At 52.4% G+C, this 18565-nt stretch overlaps 1 protein-coding gene across 1 annotated transcript in view; it reads right to left on the reverse strand.

Moving 5' to 3' along the window:
• PIWIL1 (piwi like RNA-mediated gene silencing 1) overlaps nucleotides 1–18565 on the reverse strand; it is a 1334367-nt gene that overhangs the window by 453359 nt on the left and 862443 nt on the right. Inside the window, exon 12 of the mRNA XM_069620111.1 lies at nucleotides 13194–13308. Within this exon, the coding sequence (XP_069476212.1) occupies nucleotides 13194–13308 (115 nt within the window). The remainder of the gene's footprint in view (nucleotides 1–13193; nucleotides 13309–18565) is intronic.

An 18565-nucleotide genomic window follows, 5' to 3' on the forward strand; every position in this document is an offset into this window, starting at 1 on the left:
GCTTCCTGTGACGACGAACGGGCCGCCTGACGGTAGGTGGAAAATCCGCCGCTAGAACCTTTGGAGGCACCCAGTTTGCCTCCGCCGCTCCGAAAGGGCAGCTGCCGTTGCTGGAGAACCCCAAGAGCCCGGGCCGTCTCCGCCTTGATGGCTTGAAGGGAATCGTCCACTGTTTTCCCAAACAGGTTGTTTCCGTCAAACGGCATGTCCAAGACTCTGGTCTGCACGTCCTGACGGAAGTCAGTAGCCTTGAGCCATCCACGCCGCCTAAGGCACACGCCGATGCCCAACTGGCGAAATCCAGTGTCAGCTATGTCCGTCTCAATCGTAATGGCGTGGTCCGACGCCACCTCTCCTTCCTGCAAGATCTCTAGGGCTTCCGCCCTCTTGTCTGGTAGGAAGTCCAGCAGGGGGGCCAGTTTGTACCACAACTCCCTGTCGTAGCGGGCTACGATAGCCAAGGCGTTGGCCGCCTTAATCGCCGTCGCTGCCGACGAGATGACTCTTCGTCCCATCGTGTCTAATTTCTTTCCCTCGCCGTCCGGCGGGGAGGTTGACGTAGAGGCCGCGCCCCCACCGCTTTCTTCCTGGCCACCGCGGAGAGCGAGCGAGTCCGGGGTCGGCTGTGCCCGAAGGCACAAGGGGGCTGCGTCCGGGACCCAGTACTTCCTCGTACCGATCCCTTCTAGCCGGCGTCGTGGATGTGTTCTTGAGGAGGGCGAGGCCCTCATCCCAAATATCGTCTAGTAGAGATACAGCGAGGACCGTCTTCCTCTTGGTCTGGCGCCGTTGATAAAGGAAACCTTCCTTCTCTTCCGGGCAGAGCTGGAAAAGCTTGGATGCCCTAGCGATCATGGAGTGAAACGATCCAATCTCGTCGGGCGGGGAAGCCCGGGTGGGAGGTGACGACGGGAGATCCTCGTCGTAAACCTCGTCATCTGTGCCCGTCGCGGCCGTGTCAGTCCCCGTATCATCCCCACGTGTCGTGGACGGGGAGGAGGGCTGAACAGGGCGCGATGGCTGAAAAGGAGGTGGAGGATGAATCCTTCTCTTAGGGGGAGGGCTCCCAGAAGGGCCTGGCTTCGGGTCCCCCATCGGGAGCGGTTCCTCCGTTGGTGGTAACGGCAGTCTCGTCCTTATCTCCGAGCATAAGGACTGTATAGCCAACAAAATGGCCACTGAGTTGTCTTGCGGCACTGGTTGAGGGAGATCCGATGGGCGATCAGGAGCCCCGTCGACATCCTCGACGCCCTAGTCGTCTTCCACGTCGGGGTCCCTCCCGACCGGATGGCCTTCTTCACGCCAGAGCCTTGGCCTAAGACTTCGATCAGCTCCTCCTCAGAGGTTGAGGCCGAGTCCACGATGACCTCCTGCCCCCCCTTTTTCTTCTCCGGAGGTTTCACGGGGGTCCTGTCGATGGGCATGAAAGAGGACTCCCTCCGCGGTGGCAGGGAGATTCTGGGCCCCGGGGTCGCCACTGGTGTAGCCTCCACAGGCTGAGCCAGGGCCGCCGCAACTGTCTCGATAGAGGCTTTGGCCGGATGGATCAAGGCTTTCACCACCTTAGGTGCGCTCACCGCCTTCTCCTTGGGGGGAGGGTCACCACCTCGCTCCCCCTCCGATGGGGCCTTCGGGCAGGACCGGGGTCTCTCCAGGAGTTTCGCCGGGTGCTCGACCTTCCTCTTACCCGAGCCAGAGCGTTGGCTCGTGGTTGATGGCGCCGGGGAGGATGCGCCCTGCCTGGCGCCCGTAGAGCCCGACCGTTCGGCGCTCCCGGTGCCAGCGGACTCGCGGTGCTTGGCCTTCTGTTGGACCCCCGTCGCCGGGGCGCCCTCAAAGGTCTTAGAAGACCGCTCGGACTTCTTCTTCTTCTCGCCTGACGGGCTCTTTCCTTCCAGCCAGTTGGCGAGACGTTGATGGCGGTCCTTCATGGTCCGCTCCGACATATTGCCACAAAACGCACAGTCCTTCTCCACGTGCGTCTTGTCCTCATGTAGGCAGTAAAGGCAAAGTGAGTGTTCGTCCTCCTTAAAGACGTTCTGAAGCTGGCATCCAGGGCAGACCCTGAACAGCTTTCCGGGCGTCGGGCTTCCCTTCTCCTGGGCCATGTTCGAGATGGGCCTGAGAAACTTCTGGAGTCCTCCAAAAGCGTGGCTCGACGAAATCTTCACGCTTGAGGGGCATAGACGAATCCGACACGGGTCCCCGTTGATCAGATGAAGAAACGGTGGAGCTTGAGGCTCTTTTGACCGAAAAAAGAGACATTTTTCTGAGAAAAAACGTGAAAAATAGCACTAACGCTCGAGAGCAATAGCACGAGGATCCCAACACTTCAACGTGCGGTAAAAATATGAAGATGGCTGCCAGAGGCGGGGCTTAGGTAGAGGGCAGTCATTGGCTGTGGTCAGTATGACGCAGAGATTAGTGATTGGTTACTACTACGAAAGACAGATCAGAAACTAAACTGATACTGATTTTTTTTTTTACCGAGGATTCCCAGCCTGACGACGGGGAATATTCATGAGCATGTGAATCCATGCCAGACCCATGCTGGAGAATATCCACAAACTTCAAATCTTACAAAATAACGCCCTTAAGGCAGCCCTTAAAATCCCACGTACAGACCACATCACCCACGCAAGACCGACTGCTAAATGGCTCCCCATAAAAGACGGAATTCACATTCAGGATCCTCATGATCACACATGACCACACACAAATGCCTTAACAAAACGGCTCCAAAATACCTTATCAACAAATACTGTACCAGGGCATCCTGCAGACCCACCAGAACTAACTACGCGCAATGCCTCAGCATTCCCAAATACAGACTCCAGAAATCGGGCGGCACTAGCTTCACAGTCTTAGCGGCAAAAACATGGAATTCCATGCCCCCATCGCTGAGAGATGAACACCACTTCCCCGCCTTCCGCTTCAAAGTCAAAGCATGGCTTATCGCCACAATCCCTTGTGCATAACTTCATACCCACTTCCTCCACTCTCACCTTGTATAAACACGTATATTGTTCATATCCCAGTTTGGGATAAGTGTTCCTACTACTCAATCTTGTATAATGACTTTAACACTGCATCTTAATCCTGTCTGTTACCAACATCACCAACCATACCTATTCACCTTTGTATATTGTATATTAAGTAACACTAAATTCCTGTAATTATGTAACCTCACATGTAAGTAACCTTTACTCAGGACCAAGCACCTAGTTACTCCTGGGGTTCAGTGCGCTATACAAGCAAATAAACTAAATTATTTCTTACAAGAATATACTCACATGTGCGTGATCACTCAAGTATCCTCTGTTATGAAGTCCCACTACTGGACTGTCTTTCTCTCTGGAGTCACGCCCCGCTTTAGTGAGCAGAGAGGATTTCTTTTAAAATGGCTCCTACTAAAACCGTTTCAGGAAGGAACAAGTTACTTACCTGTAACTGTTGTTCTCCAGCATGGGTCTGGCATGGATTCACATGCTCATGAATATTCCCAGTCGTCAGGCTGGGAATCCTCGGTAAAGAAAAAAAAAACAGTATCAGTTTCGTTTCTGATCTGTCTTTCGTAGTAATAACCAATCACTGGTCTCTGCGTCTTACTGACCACAGCCAATGACTGCCCTCTACCTAAGCACCGCCTCTGGCAGCCATCTTCAGATTTGGAAGCACGTGAAGTGGCAGTATGACCAAGTGAAGAGCCGCAGAGGGGTAGGCGGGAGGGTTCGCATGTGAATCCATGCCAGACCCATGCTGGAGAACAACAGTTACAGGTAAGTAACTTGTTCCTTCTCCAGCATGGGGTCTGGCATGGATTCACATGCTCATGAATAAAGAATACATAGCAGTACACACATGCACAACCACGGGAGGTGGCAAAGGCTCAACATTAAGCATTACATCAAACTCAACATCAAGCAATCTTACCTCCTCACCAGGCTCACCTCAGGCGAACAGGTTGCGCAGCACTGCTTGGCCGACCCTGGACTCCTCCCTGGAATCCCGATCGACGCAGTAGAATTTCGTGAAGGTGTGCGTCGACCTCCACGTAGCAGCCCTGCATATGTCCAGCAGGGGCACACCAGAAAGGAACGCCGTGGTAGCTGCGATCGTTCTGGTGGAATGGGCTCTCGGACGGCCAGGCAGCGGTCGGTTTGCCAACCGATGACAGTACATGATACAGCCGGAGAGCCATCTGGAAATGGAAGCCTTCGAGAGAGCCTTCCCCTGATTGACAGGTCCAAAGTTCACAAAGCGTTGTGAGGTCTTCCGAAAACGCTTCGTGCGGTCCACGTAGAACTTCAGCGCTCTAGCCACATCCAGCGAGTGCAAAGTCCTCTCAGCCGGCGACGAAGGCGACGGGAAGAACACAGGCAACACCAAGGGTTCGTTGAGATGGAAGTCCGACGGAACCTTGGGCATGAAGGAGGGGTGCGTCCTGAGCACTACCCTCGTGTCGTGAAAAGTCAAGTACGGGGCCTTGCCGGAAAGGGCCTGGATCTCTCCCACCCGTCGTGCGGAGGTGATGGCCACAAGAAACGCTGTTTTCCACGACAGAAACTTCAACGGGGCCGAGTGCAGAGGCTCGAACGGAGGTCCCATGAGCTTGGTCAGCACCACGTTGAGCTCCCACGCCGGGGCCGGCGCCTTCACCGGCGGGAACGATCTGAACAGTCCCTTCATGAACTCTTTCACCAGACGATGAGACCAGAAGGACGTCCGGCCCGTGGTTCTGGTGTATCGGGAGATCGCAGCAAGATGAATCTTGATAGACGCGTGTGCCAGTCCAGCTTTGGCCAGCATCAGCAGGTACGGCAGTACCTGGGGAGCCGTAATCCGTAGAGGGTTAATCTTCTGTGCGTGGCACCAGACAGAGAACCTCTTCCATTTGTGTCCGTAGCATTTAAGAGTCGAAGACGCCCTGGCCTCTGCAAGAACCTCTCTGCAGTCAGCCGGTATGTCGTATCCTCCAAACTCTAGCGCTGCAGGAGCCAGGCCTGCAAGTTCAGCGATTTCGGGTCGTGGTGGAGGATGGCGCCTCCTTCCCTGGAGAGTAGATCCGCGTCCACCGGCAGCTTGATTGGCGGGGACGCTGACAAGTCCAGAAGGTCCGGGAACCATATCTGCCTCGGCCAAGCAGGTGCGACGAGGATCATCCTGCACCGTGACCTCTTGAGCTGGTTGACTAGCCGGATTAGCAGTGGCAAAGGAGGGAACGCGTAGAGGAACAGGCTCTCCCAGGGGAACGAGAAGGCATCGCCCATGCTCCTCGCCTGGGGAAACCTGCTGGCGAACCTCCGGCACTTGGAGTTCGTCGCCGTCGCGAACAGGTCGATCTGGGGTGTGCCCCACCGTCGGAAGAGGCGATCCACTAGATCCTGCCGTAGTTCCCACTCGTGGCACGAGCGCAGCTCCCTGCTGAGTGAGTCGGCGATGGTGTTTTTTATCCCTGCCAGATGAAACGGCACCAGAAACATCCTTTGGGCGACGGCCCAATGCCACAGGTCCTGCGCCTCCTTGGACAGCGCTGGAGACCTGGTTCCGCCCTGTTTCCTGATGTAAAACATGGTGGTGGTGTTGTCGGTGAAGATCCTCACCACCTTGCCCTTGAGGGACGGAAGGAAGGACCTGAGGGCCCAGAACACTGCACGGAGCTCCAGGACGTTGATATGGAGGAACTTCTCCGTTGGGAGCCAAAGGCCTCTCGCGTGCAGATTTTCGGTGTGCGCTCCCCACCCTTCCAGGGAGGCATCCGTGGTCACTGTCTCCTGGTGGTCTGGGGTCTGGAAGTCCATGCCCGCCGTCAGATGCGCGCGGTTGCCCCACCACCGGACCGCTCGGCTGAAACTTTCGTCGAGTGTGATCCTCTCCTCAAAGCCGCCCGTCGTTTGGATCCAGCGCGCGTCCAGGAACTCCTGCAACGGGCGCATCCGGAGCCTGCACATGGGAATGAGGTAGATGCAAGAAGACATCATTCCGAGGAGGGACTTGATGGACCTCACCTTGGCCGCGTCGGAAACCAACATCCGCTGTACCTTGCCCAGGATGGACCTGGTCCTTTCCTCCGACGGGGAGGCCAGAAGGGACACTGTCGAGCTTCGCTCCCAGAAACAGTGCGTTTTGCGCGGATACCAGGTGGGACTTGGCGTAGTTCACGGAGAATCCCAGGTCCATGAGAAGTTGGACGGTCCTTGCCGTGTGCTCCACGGCGAGCTCCCTCGTCTTGGCTCGGATGAGCCAGTCGTCCAGGTAGGGGTAGACGTGGATCCCCTCGCGGCGCAGCTGCGCCGCCACCGGTGCAAGGCACTTGAATACCCTGGGTGCCGACCATAGTCCGAAGGGGAGGGCTTTGAACTGGTAGTGACGCCCTTGGACCACAAACCTGAGGAATTTTCGGTGCCCCTTTAGGATGGGAATATGGAAGTAGGCATCCTCCAAATCCAACGACGACAGGAAGTCTCCTTCCTCCAGCTGCCCCAGGACGTGCTGGAGGGTGACCATCCGGAACTTCTGCGCCTTGATGAACTTGTTCAGACGTCGCAGGTCTAGGATGGGGCGCCATCCTCCCGTCTTCTTCTTCACGAGGAAGTATCTCGAGTAAACTCCGGAGCCCCAAAGCCTCTTTGGGACGAGTTCGATGACGCCCTTCCTGCGCATCGCCTTTACCTCCAGGAGAAGCTGAGGGACGTGAAGCTCTTTCCTGGCCACGGGGGGGACGCGCGGGCACCTTCTTTGAAACTCGAGCGCGTGGCCCCGGGCTAAGGCGTCCAGCACCCAACGGTCGGTGGAGATGGACTCCCACACGCTGACGAAGCTCGCCAGCCGGCCTCCCACCAGGGTGCTTCGGTGGGGGCCCGACCCCACGGCCGGTTCAATCCTGTTTCGACGAGGCTTTGCCGCCTTGACCTCCTTGGCGACGACGGCGGGGTCCGCCAGACTTGCCTCGTCCTCTGTAGGCCTCCTGAGACGACGAGCGGGCCGCTTGACGGTAGGTGGAGAAACCGCCGCCGGAACCTTTGGAGGCGCCCTTGCCTCCGCTGCTCCGAAAGGGCGTCCGTCGTTGCTGCAGAACCCCAAGGGCCCGGGCCGTCTCAGTGTCCGCTTTAATGGCCTGGAGGGAATCGTCCACTGTTTTCCCAAACAGGTTGTTCCCATCGAACGGCATGTCCAGGACTCTGGTCTGTACGTCTTGACGGAAGTCCGTAGCCTTGAGCCAACCACGCCGCCTAAGGCACACGCCGTTGCCCAACTGGCGAAACCCAGTGTCGGCGATGTCCGTCGCAATAGTGATGGCGTGGTCCGACGCCACCTCGCCTTCCTGTAGGATCTCCAGGGCATCCGCCCTCTTGTCGTCCGGTAGGAAGTCCAGCAGGGGAGCCAGTTTGTACCATAGCTCCCTGTCGTAGCGGGCCACGATAGCCAAGGCGTTGGCCGCTTTAATCGTCGTCGCTGCCGACGAGATGACCCTGCGTCCCATAGCGTCCAATTTCTTTCCCTCGCCGTCCGGTGGGGAAGTCGATGTGGAGGCCGCACCCCCACCCCCACTTTCTTCCTGGCCGCCGCGGAGACGACGGAGTCCGGGGTAGGCTGCGCCCGGAGGCACAGGGGGGCCGCGTCCGGGACCTGGTACTTCTTCTCGTACCGGTCTCTTCTAGCTGGCGTCGTGGAAGGGTTCTTGAGGAGGGCGAGGCCCTCATCCCAAATGTCGTCCAGTAGAGGCACCGCGAGGACCGTCTTCCTCTTGGCCTCGCGCCGTTGATAAAGGAATCCTTTCTTTTTCTTCTCCTTAGGGCAGAGTTGGAAAAGCTCGGATGCCCTGGCGATCATGGAGTGGAACGATCCAATCTCGTCGGGCGGAGAAGCCCTGGTGGGAGGTGACGACGGTAGATCCTTGTCGTATACCTCGTCGTCCGTACCCGTAGCTTCCGTGTCAGTCCCCGTATCATCCCCTCGTGTGGACGGGTAGGAGGGCTGGACGGGGCGCGACGGCTGAAAAGGAGGTGGAGGGTGAATCCTTCTTTTCTTGGGCGGGGGAGCACCAGAAGGTCCCGGTTCAGGATCCCCCGACTGGAGAGGTTCCTCCGTCGGCAACGGTAGTCTCGTCCTTATCTCTGAACATAAGGACTGTATAGCCAACAAAATGGCCGCCGAGTTGTCTTGTGGCACTGGCAGAGGGGAATCCGATGGGCGATCAGGGACCCCGTCGGCACACTCGACGATGTCGTCACCTGCGTCGGGATCCATCCCGACGGGCCGGTCTTCTTCCACGCCAAGGCCGTGGCTTAAGACCTCAATCAGCTCTTCCTCTGAGGTTGAGGCCGAATCTTTGACGCCCTGCCCCCCCTTTTTCTTCCCCGCCGGGGGTTTCACGGGGGTCCTATCGATGGGCACAAAAGAAGACTCCCTCCGAGGTGGCAGGGAGACTCTGAGCCCCGAGGTCGCCACCACTGGTGTAGCCTCCACAGGCTGAGCCAGGGCCGCCGCGACAGTATCGATAGAGGGCTTGGCCGGATGGATTAAGGCCTTCACCACCTTAGGTGCGCTCACCGCCTTATCCTTGAGGGGGGGGGGGACACTGCCTCGCTCCCCCTCCGATGGGTCCTTCGAGCTCGACCGGGGCCTCTCCAGGAGCTTCGCCGGGTGCTCGCCCTTCCTCTTACCCGACCCAGAGCGTTGGCTCGTGGCTGAAGGTGCCGGGGAGGGTGCGCCCTGCCTGGCGCCCGTAGAGCCCGACCGTTCGGCGCTCCCGGTGCCAGCGGACTCGCGGTGCTTGGCCTTGTGTTGGACCCCCGTCGCCGGGGCGTCCTCAAAGGTCTTAGAAGACCGCTCGGATTTCTTCCTCTTCTTCTCGCCTGACGGGCTCTTCCCTTCAGGCCAGTTGGCGAGACGTTGATGGCGATCCTTCATGGTCCGCTCCGACATGTTGCCGCAAAACGCACAGTCCTTCTCCACGTGCGTCTTGTCCTCATGTAAGCAGTAGAGACAAAAGGAGTGTTCGTCCTCCTTAAAGACGTTCTGCAGCTGGCATCCAGGGCAGATCCTGAACAGCTTTCTGGGCGTCGAGCTTCCCTTCTCCTGGGCCATGTCTGGGCCTGAGAAACTTCTGGAGTCCTCCAAAAGCGTAGCTCGACGAAATCTTCACCCTTGAGGGGCGCAGACGAATCCGACACGGGTCCCCGTTGATCGGATGGAGAGTCGGTGGAGCTTGAGGCTCTTTTGACCGAAAACAAGAAGTTTGAGAAAAACGTGAAAAAATAGCACTAACGCTCGAGAGCAATAGCACGAGGATCCCAACACATGAACGTGCGGTAAAAATCTGAAGATGGCTGCCAGAGACGGTGCTTAGGTAGAGGGCAGTCATTGGCTGTGGTCAGTATGACGCAGAGACCAGTGATTGGTTATTACTACGAAAGACAGATCAGAAACGAAACTGATACTGGTTTTTTTTTCTTTACCGAGGATTCCCAGCCTGACGACGGGGAATATTCATGAGCATGTGAATCCATGCCAGACCCCATGCTGGAGAACATGTGTTTTTTGATTAAAGGGACTGGTCGCTATAGATGGGCGTGACTCCTTCCTGGTGACTTGGCCTGGGTCTTAGCAAAGTACAAGGGAAAGACTCGGATCACGTCGGGGTCACCACTTGTAAGAGTGTCCCCAATTGAAAGGGTGCCCCCAATTATAAGGGTGCCCCTAATTACGCACATCAGAATAAATACACCCCTCTAGGGAAATAAGGCCAAGAGTCTATCTTGTAAGGATAACAAGCTTTATCTTACAGAAATGAGGATGTAGCCAAGAACTCTGCTGCCTAAACAGTCTTCTCCTGTCCCTCATCCGTTCCTTTCTCCTGCCACAGTGGTCACAGGCAGGAGGTTATATAGGCCTATCTTGCTGTAGTTGTGTCACTGGATACAGGCCCTGCGTCCATCCCAATCCATCCTGCATCATACAAGGGATGCTCCATAGCCTTTCTTTCTTTCTTCATTGACAGCGGTTTCTGTCAGAACATGCTGCCCTCCATTTGGCTAGCTTATGCAAGAATACATTGCAGCTCATGCTCGCCTTCATTTTGCTACCTATGAATATTTTATATATATATATATATATAAACATTTTCCAGTCATTCTCTCCATGTTTCACTCATTCTACTCATGTTTTTATCTGGTCCTGTTATCACCTTTGTTAGGGAGAATTCTCTGTTTAGGCTGAATGTCCTAACCTAGTGAGTCCCCCAGCAGCTTTGCTGGATTTTTGGGGTTTATTTTTTTCTCCTGCCAAGAGTGAGACTCTTTTACCCTCACTCTTGGGCATGATTCGAGTGTGTTTCTTTGAATCTAGATGTGTTTAATGGGCTATGGGGTCTTTTACTCCATAGGGCTTCATGTGTTTTTGTGATGTGTGTTACACAGCACCCTCAGTGCAGTGACACAGGGGTGTCATAGTGACCCCCCAATATAGACTCCATACCCTGGGACTGACTACTGTCCCCCAGGGCATGTAAAGTCACCATTGACTTTACTAGTCTTAAATTCTGAACAGAACCAGTACAAACCATCATATTGTGGACGTACTGGCTGGGGCAATTCAATTGCCCCGGGATCTGTTAGTCGAGGGGGCACGTCTCCGTCCCCCCTGATCGAGTTTTGGCTGGTGGCAGTGGATACTACTTTTTATATTCAACCGCAAATATTTTCCTATGGGATTTCCCATTGTTTTAGGCTATCTTTGTTTAATTATTTACGGTAGCCTCGAACATACCGCCGGTTTATTTAATTAATATTAATTCTCCGGTTGGTATTTTTTGCCAAAACTTGATTCTAAAATGGCGTTTGTGTTCTCTTCTGTAACTCCAACCCAAGTCGAGCCCTTTGCTTCACTTTTTGGCGGGCTTCTCCACAGAAGCCCTCCAAAGTGGTGCCACTCTGGGGTACTTAGGAGGGGTGGAGGGGAATTTAGGCACCCTGGACTGAGTTGCCTAGGCAACTCAAGTCACACTCCGTCCTGATTGGCTCAAGTGGTGAGTCGGCCGGCTCACCACTTAGCATGTTTGAGTGACAGCTAGGCTGAGTGAATAGGGGTTTGCTGCATAAAAGCAGGGCTTTGGGGACTGGAACTTCAGAAATCGCCACAGGACCTAGGAATCCGACGAGGGAGAAGCTGAGCCGACCTGCCACGACCACCGGTGGAGCCCTGCTGGACTGCCTCACAACTTTTCTCAACGACAGAGGAGATCTCCCGCCGGAGAGTCTTCTTCCTTTGACTGGTGGGGATAACCAGTTTCACCGTCTTTTCGCTTTCCCGACGTACCTCGTGGCCGCCTTGCCCGTGCCAAGCACCCCGGCAACCAGGATACCACGGTTTACCACGACCGCGAAACAAAGGTACCACCTTTAACCGGAAGACTCCGCAGCTGGTTTTCTTCCCTGGTAGTGCAACGACCTTCATCTCGCCTAAAAGAGGTCTTGCCTAATTCTAAAGCGCTTGTGGGTGCAGGAGGACCCTTGTTCCTTCCCAACACTTGTAACAACCAAGGAGTCCGGTGTGGCATGACCCTGTATGTAGATTGGGCCGGAAGGAGATGGGCGGAATAGTTGACCGCCTATGTGATGGACTGTGACAACAAAGAAGGAGCTAGGTCGTCTTTATAGAATTGAGTAAGGGGATGGCTTGACTAGTTGGAGGTTTCTACTTAAGGATATCCTCAACAAAGTCAAAGTCAGGGACTGCCTTGTGTTGCGATCGTAAAATAATTTGCTGCTCTCTTTTAAATGTCGTTGAACAACATTTGGTCATCCACGGGTGACAAATCCCTTTGTGGAGGCGAAAAAGCGGGGTCTAGACAAATTATGTCCGTGTCAGGAGGGTGTGTTGATGACTGCCAAGGGCTCTGATCCCTTGACTGATCCTGACCCCAGTCTGGGGCTTGGTCAGCTGTGTCCTGAGCAAATGAATTCATGTCCTCATAGGTATTCTCCTGTTCTGAGACATCCAAGTGAGAAACGATTTGAAGAAAAAAACGTCAACACAATGGAATAAAGCAAAGGCTATAAAATGAGGGGATTTTTATTTCTAAACTGGAGAAATCCATAAAAAGGTCATTTTCAAGGATGAATATAGTTTTGCCAATATTTGTATACTAAAATAGAACACATTTTAGTTTGCTTTTCGTTTTTAAAGTGCCAGCTACATATTCATGTAATTAGTGTTTCTAAACCGTGTTGCAGTAGGTGAATAAAAAAATGCATGGTAGCCTTAAGAAATTAGACTGGAAATAAATTCCATGAATAAAGTAAGCAGTGAGCCAGTTTTACTTTCTAAATTAAGGAAGCTTTTCTAGTAATAAGCAACACCCTAAAACTGTTCTGAAAGTTACAATCTTGCAACGTATAGAAGGGAGAACTTCACTTAGAAAAAAAGTATGTTATTTAAAGTGCACATTTCTCTACTGTATCTTGGGAAATACCGGGCCGATTTATTCTGCCCCTGGAGCAGGCACGTATGCACTAAATTGAGTATAAACAACACACATTACGCTAAAGCATATGGGATGGGTACAGTATAATTAAAATCATTTTGAGTGACCAATGGAAAAAGGTTATTTAAAAAAAGTAGTACTTGGAAAGGGAAAGGCGTCGGCAAACAACCAGTGACAGAAAAACGTAGCCGAATTGCTGATTGGTGAAAAAAAGCAAGAAAAACACAGAAACAAAGCAAGATGATTCATTATGCTATATGTATAGGGGGCAAGACCTGAACGCAACATGAGCCACATGCAAAAACTGAAGGGGAAACAATTTATAACTACTTATGGGACGGATTAACATTTAAAAATTAGACTAAACAAAGTCAACATTGTGGGCTAAGGAAGCAAAGTCCTTCACCCTTGTCAAGAGCTACAAGGCTGTAGAAACGTCCATTCAAGCAACCAGGAATGATCAGATTTAAATGACGACTGCAGCTCTATAGACAAAGTACTGTATGGGTCCAAGAAACTCGCAGAGGGTTTTGATATCTTGCGTTTTGCAAAATCTACTCCAGTCTTGGTACGGGAGGTAGGGTTATCCCAGGTGATTGGAGGAGAGGAAGATCCAGTATGCAAAATACAAAACATTTGTGATCCAGTTAACTACTTTCAACTAAAAAATAAGACCAGATAGTACAACAACCCAGTATTCATTTACCACTTTGCCAGATTGATGAATTTTTTCCTGAGGTGCAACTCGTCCAGTAAAGGTCAGCAGTTTGGAATCAAAGCTTAGCCCCCAGTCACGAAGTTCTTTCTGAACGTTATCATCCCTGTTAAGATTAAATATAACAGTTAGGTTAAACCCAGATTTCAATCTACACCATAATGTTGGGGAAACAGTATTTACGTGCAACTCTTGTTCTTCGTGAAGGCCATATTCATCAAGCTCATAAACCAAGAACAACTGGAAAATATCAAACCTTTGAATTAAAGAATACCTATCTGGCTTTATAGGTTTTCAGATTCTCAGCAGAAACCACCCCATTAAAGCACATCGATGCAGGTGGACAATAAAGGTCAACGCTTTCCTAAAAACATATGACATGCATTACTCACCGTAATAGCATTTGATGGTTGTATCAGCTTAGATGCACATGCTGTGCATATATTCCGTCATCTAGCAGAAATCGCAGAGTATTGCATCTTTCTTACGAAGATCGAAAGGGGACATCGACATGGGCCTGGCTAACACTATCCCTAACGTGACGTGTAGTACCGAAAATCCCACAAGCCTCAAGGTCCCTCTGGTTGTGTTTCTTCTGCCGTGAGGGAGTCTTATAGTCAGCGTGAGCGAGTAGAGAAGAAAGAAGGTGTAAGAGGTCTATGTTCCTTCTAATCCACGAGGGAAGGAAGGGTGGACGCATGTGAATCTAAGCAGATGCAACCATCAGAAATGCTATTACGGTGAGTAATGCATGTGTTCTGATGCTTGTGAATTTGCTTAGAGTAAAATGCTGTACATAGGCTAGAGAGCAGTACACAGAGATGGTAGTGGGATGTGTGAAGCAACATTAGCAAAAAGATGTCTTAGCACTGCTTGTCCCAACTGAGAATCAAACTTAGAGTGTGTGTCTAGGCAAAAGTGTTGAGTAAAGATGTGTAGAGAACTCCAGATTGCTGCTTTGCAAATGGAATCAACAGCAACATTTACAATGAATGCTATGGTAGCGCCTGTGCCCAGAGTATATGATATGATATATGTTATTTATAATGCGCTTAATACCGAGACGTTTCTAAGCGCGGATACGGGGATCGAACCTGTGTTGCTCTGTGTCGTCTTGCTTCCATGCCGAGCACGTTACCACTGAGCTATCCTCCCGAATCTAGTAGAGTGTGCTCTAGACGTGAAGGGTAGACCTCTCTTGGAAAGAGAGAAGGGAGTTGTTTCTTACCTGTAACTCCATTTCTCCAGCGTTGGTATCTTTCATGGATTCACATGCTGTGAATATTCCCAGTCAGGCTGAGAAACCTCGATAACTTTAGTATATTAGTTTTCCTATGGAAAAAACATTGACATCTTGAGTGTCCTATCGACGTTGTCATGGGTGCTTTAGGCTGCACGAATGGGACGTCAAGAGTATAGCTACGCCCGCACGGCATCTCCTCCGATTTTAACCTCTCCTAAAAGAGTATTGCTGGAGGGAGCATGTGAATCCATGAAAGATACCCGGAGAAGAACAAGTTACTTACCAACTGGTAACGTTCTTTCGACTATGTTCCTCCAACGTATTCCTCATCATTGACATAGGTTGTCCAGCTTTGGCCGCTTCGGAAAACTTATTCGGCAGAGGGCACCCTGTGTCGATGGCGATGGGTCAATGTCCCTCAAAGGCCTCCATTGAGGGTGAAGTCATCCGATGTTATATATATCACTGACAACGCCCGTTGGCCTCAGTTCTGGGTTTTTCCCCTCCTTTTGCTCGTGAAGCATAGATGCCCAAAACGACTGCATGACAGTACTCCGCCTTGTTGAAACGAAAGCTTTAATAGCATGGGAATTCTACAGAGGGGTAGGTTGGGAGGACGGAGGAGGAATATGTTGGAGGAACATTCAGTCGAAAGAACGTTACTAGTTGATAAGTTACTTGTTCTTTGAACGGATTGTGTCCTTCCAACGCATTCCTCATCTTTTACAGACTCCCAAAGCAGTATCAGTGAGTGGCGGAGGGAGTAGAATTTTCATATTCAACCATTTGTATTTTTAGAGGGTGGAATATAGGACCGCTTTACCAAAAGTGACATACTGAGTATGGGAAGCATCCACCCAATAATGCTTTGTAAACTTCTGTATAGATGACTACGAAGCAGCATTGCAAATGTTCTTTATAGGGACAGCCCTTTGAAGTGTTTTCGATGTAGCCATAACCCTGGTGGAGTGAGCACGTAAACCCTCAGCAGGGTCTTTGACAGCCATTCTGTAGCATTCAGAGATGGCTAGAATGATCCACCGGACAAAGTCTGTTTAGTAACAGCCAGCCCCAATTTGTGCCCTGTATACCGTACAAAGAGCTGGTGGTCCACTTCGTTAGGAAGAATTATATGCAGTACCCTTAGGGAACACCACACACAATTAAGAATACAAGTGACAGTACACATTCCCCTTTGGTACAAGCCTGTACTACACAATTAAAGTGTTAGCGATGGCTGAGCAGCCAGACTTATCTCAAGAGTAAGTAAGTGAGCAGTATCAAATAGTTGCACAAAGGACAGCAATTACTACGATTCAGGCAAACACTGACTCAAGGTTTTCAAGTAAAAGAATATACATTTATTTCACTCTTCAGTTGTATAACATTACACTATTATAAGCAGTTTAAAAATTACACTCTTAATACACCACACCATTCCCAATAAGTTCCAGACAAGTTAAGCTCACAAAATAAAGTGGGAGCAAAATGGCACTCCAGTAAGGGAGGGAAAAACAAACTTAATAGAAATTGAACCACACCAACAGGTAAGTACTAAGGGCAATTGATTAAGAGGAACTACAGTGATAGAATCAGGTAGAAAAGGCTTAGGGCCAAAGTCAATGGGTCAAAAGTTAGTTTGTGGTAAAGTTTGTGCCACGGATTCCGGACGAGGTTGGTTGGCAGAAAAGTTAGTTCAAAGAGAAGAAAAGGGGGGGGGCATGGCCAACTGCACAATGCAGTAAACGTATCCCTCTGGAGCTCCCGCGGCTTAACATCCTGTTATAAACGTCTACTTAAGGATATCTGGTGACCCCTAAAATACGTGATACCCCAGTGCACATCCGGGGTGAATTTCAGTCTGAAACGCGCCGGGGCTGCAGAGGTGGGAGCGGAAAAAGGAGACGCCGGTGCGGCCCGACTACGAACCGAGATGGCCGCCGGAGCGCTGGGCGCGCTTTGAGTGGGGACCGGACCATCCACACACCCTGCGGTGGTTGCCAGCTTGCATCGGGGACGGAGCTCCGGAGAACTGGTGGGGGCCGGGAGCGGAGGCGAGGCCCCGTGGGACCCTGACTGGAGGAATCGGTGTGCCGGGCTCTGAGCCGCCCCGGCCGGACGAGGAGAGACGGACGCGGCCAGTTGGACCCGTACACAGCAGAGGCAGCCCCGCCGGTGAGTGCCTGCAGCGAGGGCCCCCCGTTGTCTGGAACCGTCTGAAGGGGGAGAGGTCTCCCATTTCTTCCCGGTCCTCAGTGGTACGGACACTGGGCCGCCTAAAAGGGGACGTGGTGGCACACCAACGCACTAAAGCTGACTGAACCTGACTGAACCCGATACACCCCCGGGGCAAAACAGTAAAATCTCCAGCATCCTGTGGCCAGGCCAGCACAGCCGCTAACACGAGCTCACCACCCGGCTCCACCACCGCCTAACGGTCTGCGACAGGGAATCGCCGTTCGGCTCGCACCCTCCTTCCCCCCACTTGTCTCGGTCGAGGGGGGCAACCTATACCCAGACAAGGTGCAGGCTGTGTTCATCGACCTGTGAAGTACCCTTGTGGGGCTGGGTCGGAGTGTGGCAGGACAATAATCTGGACACAGGAAGAAGCCCAAGGGGCCCGGCAACGGACATGGGGAAAGACAAAACTAGACGGCCCACCATGTAAAACAGAATCGACCAGTACACGATTCCTCCATCGCAACCCCATGATTCTCAACCATTGCCATCGGTATATGAGGACTCTGCATCCGGACTCTCCTTGAGAGACGTCATGGCAGCTATAGCAGACTCCCGCACATCAATGGAGCAGAAGATGGACGGAATCAGCCTGGATGTGTCCCTCCTCCGACACGACTTGCAGAAATTGTCAGCATGAACGGGTGAGGCGGAACAGCGTATTTACAACACGGAGGACGGGTTGCACGCGGTGCAACAACAGCTTCAAGGAGTCTCTGCCAAACTTAAAACTCTGGAAGCTAGAGTCGAAGAAGGGGAGGCGAGGTCCATGCGCAATAACATTCGAAAGTCTAGGTATTCCCGAGAAGGCTGAAGGCCCCTGTATGGAGCTTTTCTTGGAGCAGTGGCCGATGGACATGTTCGACCAGCAAACCTTTTCCAAATTATTTTCTATAGAGGGCACACCGAATGCCCACTGGTAGACCAGTGCCTGGTGCTCCTCCGCGAACGGTGATAGAAAGACAATTGAACTATCGGGATCGAGACGCGCTGCTGCACCTTGCACGAACCAAAGGCACGATCACCTTTAACGGCTCCAAGATAGCCTTCTTCCCAGACTACACGTGGGAGGTCCAGAAGGCAAGGCAATCCTTTGAAAAACTTAAGACAATTGCAAGCAATGGGAGTCAAATATGGCCTGCTCTTCCCGGCTCAGCTGAAAATCTATCATAAGGGCACAACGGTCCACTTCAACGACTCAAAGGAGGCCTGGCGATGGGCAGAGCAGCATATCGAGGGAGACTGGTCGGCATCCCGAACCAACAGGGACAGAAATCCCAGACCACCAGCGTGCCACCCTCCGGAGCTGGACCAGCCACCCTCACCGAACCAACCGGCGGAAGCTGGGGACTGACTCTGGCTGATTCCCCACGCGGGGAAAGGGGGGGGGGGGGGGCGGGATTGATCCCGCAAGCGGCTGTGGGACCGAATTGATACTACAGACTATGCTGGGTGGTGCCACAAAGCTGTTGTAAGCCGTTTACGTCATTAATAATGTGGCTAGCGGTGGCGTACCTCCATCGCACCTGGGAAAAGGCTACAGGGCCCCGCCCCCCTAACTTCTTTAGTTTTTACTTGAACAAGGGTTTGCAAGGTTGACACCCGACTTTTTTTTAAGTGTCAGCGATGTTGGAGCTAAAGGTACTTTGTGTTGGGGTGGAGTATGGGGAGGGGGAGGGAAGGGAAAGTTATGAGTTTTTTGTTACCCTGGGAGCAACGCGCCATTGCAACCTCCGGTCTGTTGAGGTTCATGGTAAGACGAGGTTACAGATGGTCCAGACAGGACAATATTCATTACTCCAGGCACGCACCGCAATACATCACCATTAACGCGGATACCATCCTTGTGAAACACCCGCCCAACACTCTATCCCGATTTTTG

Source organism: Ambystoma mexicanum, chromosome 10 (genome assembly GCF_040938575.1).
Source record: "Ambystoma mexicanum isolate Mex_15411 chromosome 10, UKY_AmexF1_1, whole genome shotgun sequence".
NCBI lineage: Eukaryota > Metazoa > Chordata > Amphibia > Caudata > Ambystomatidae > Ambystoma > Ambystoma mexicanum.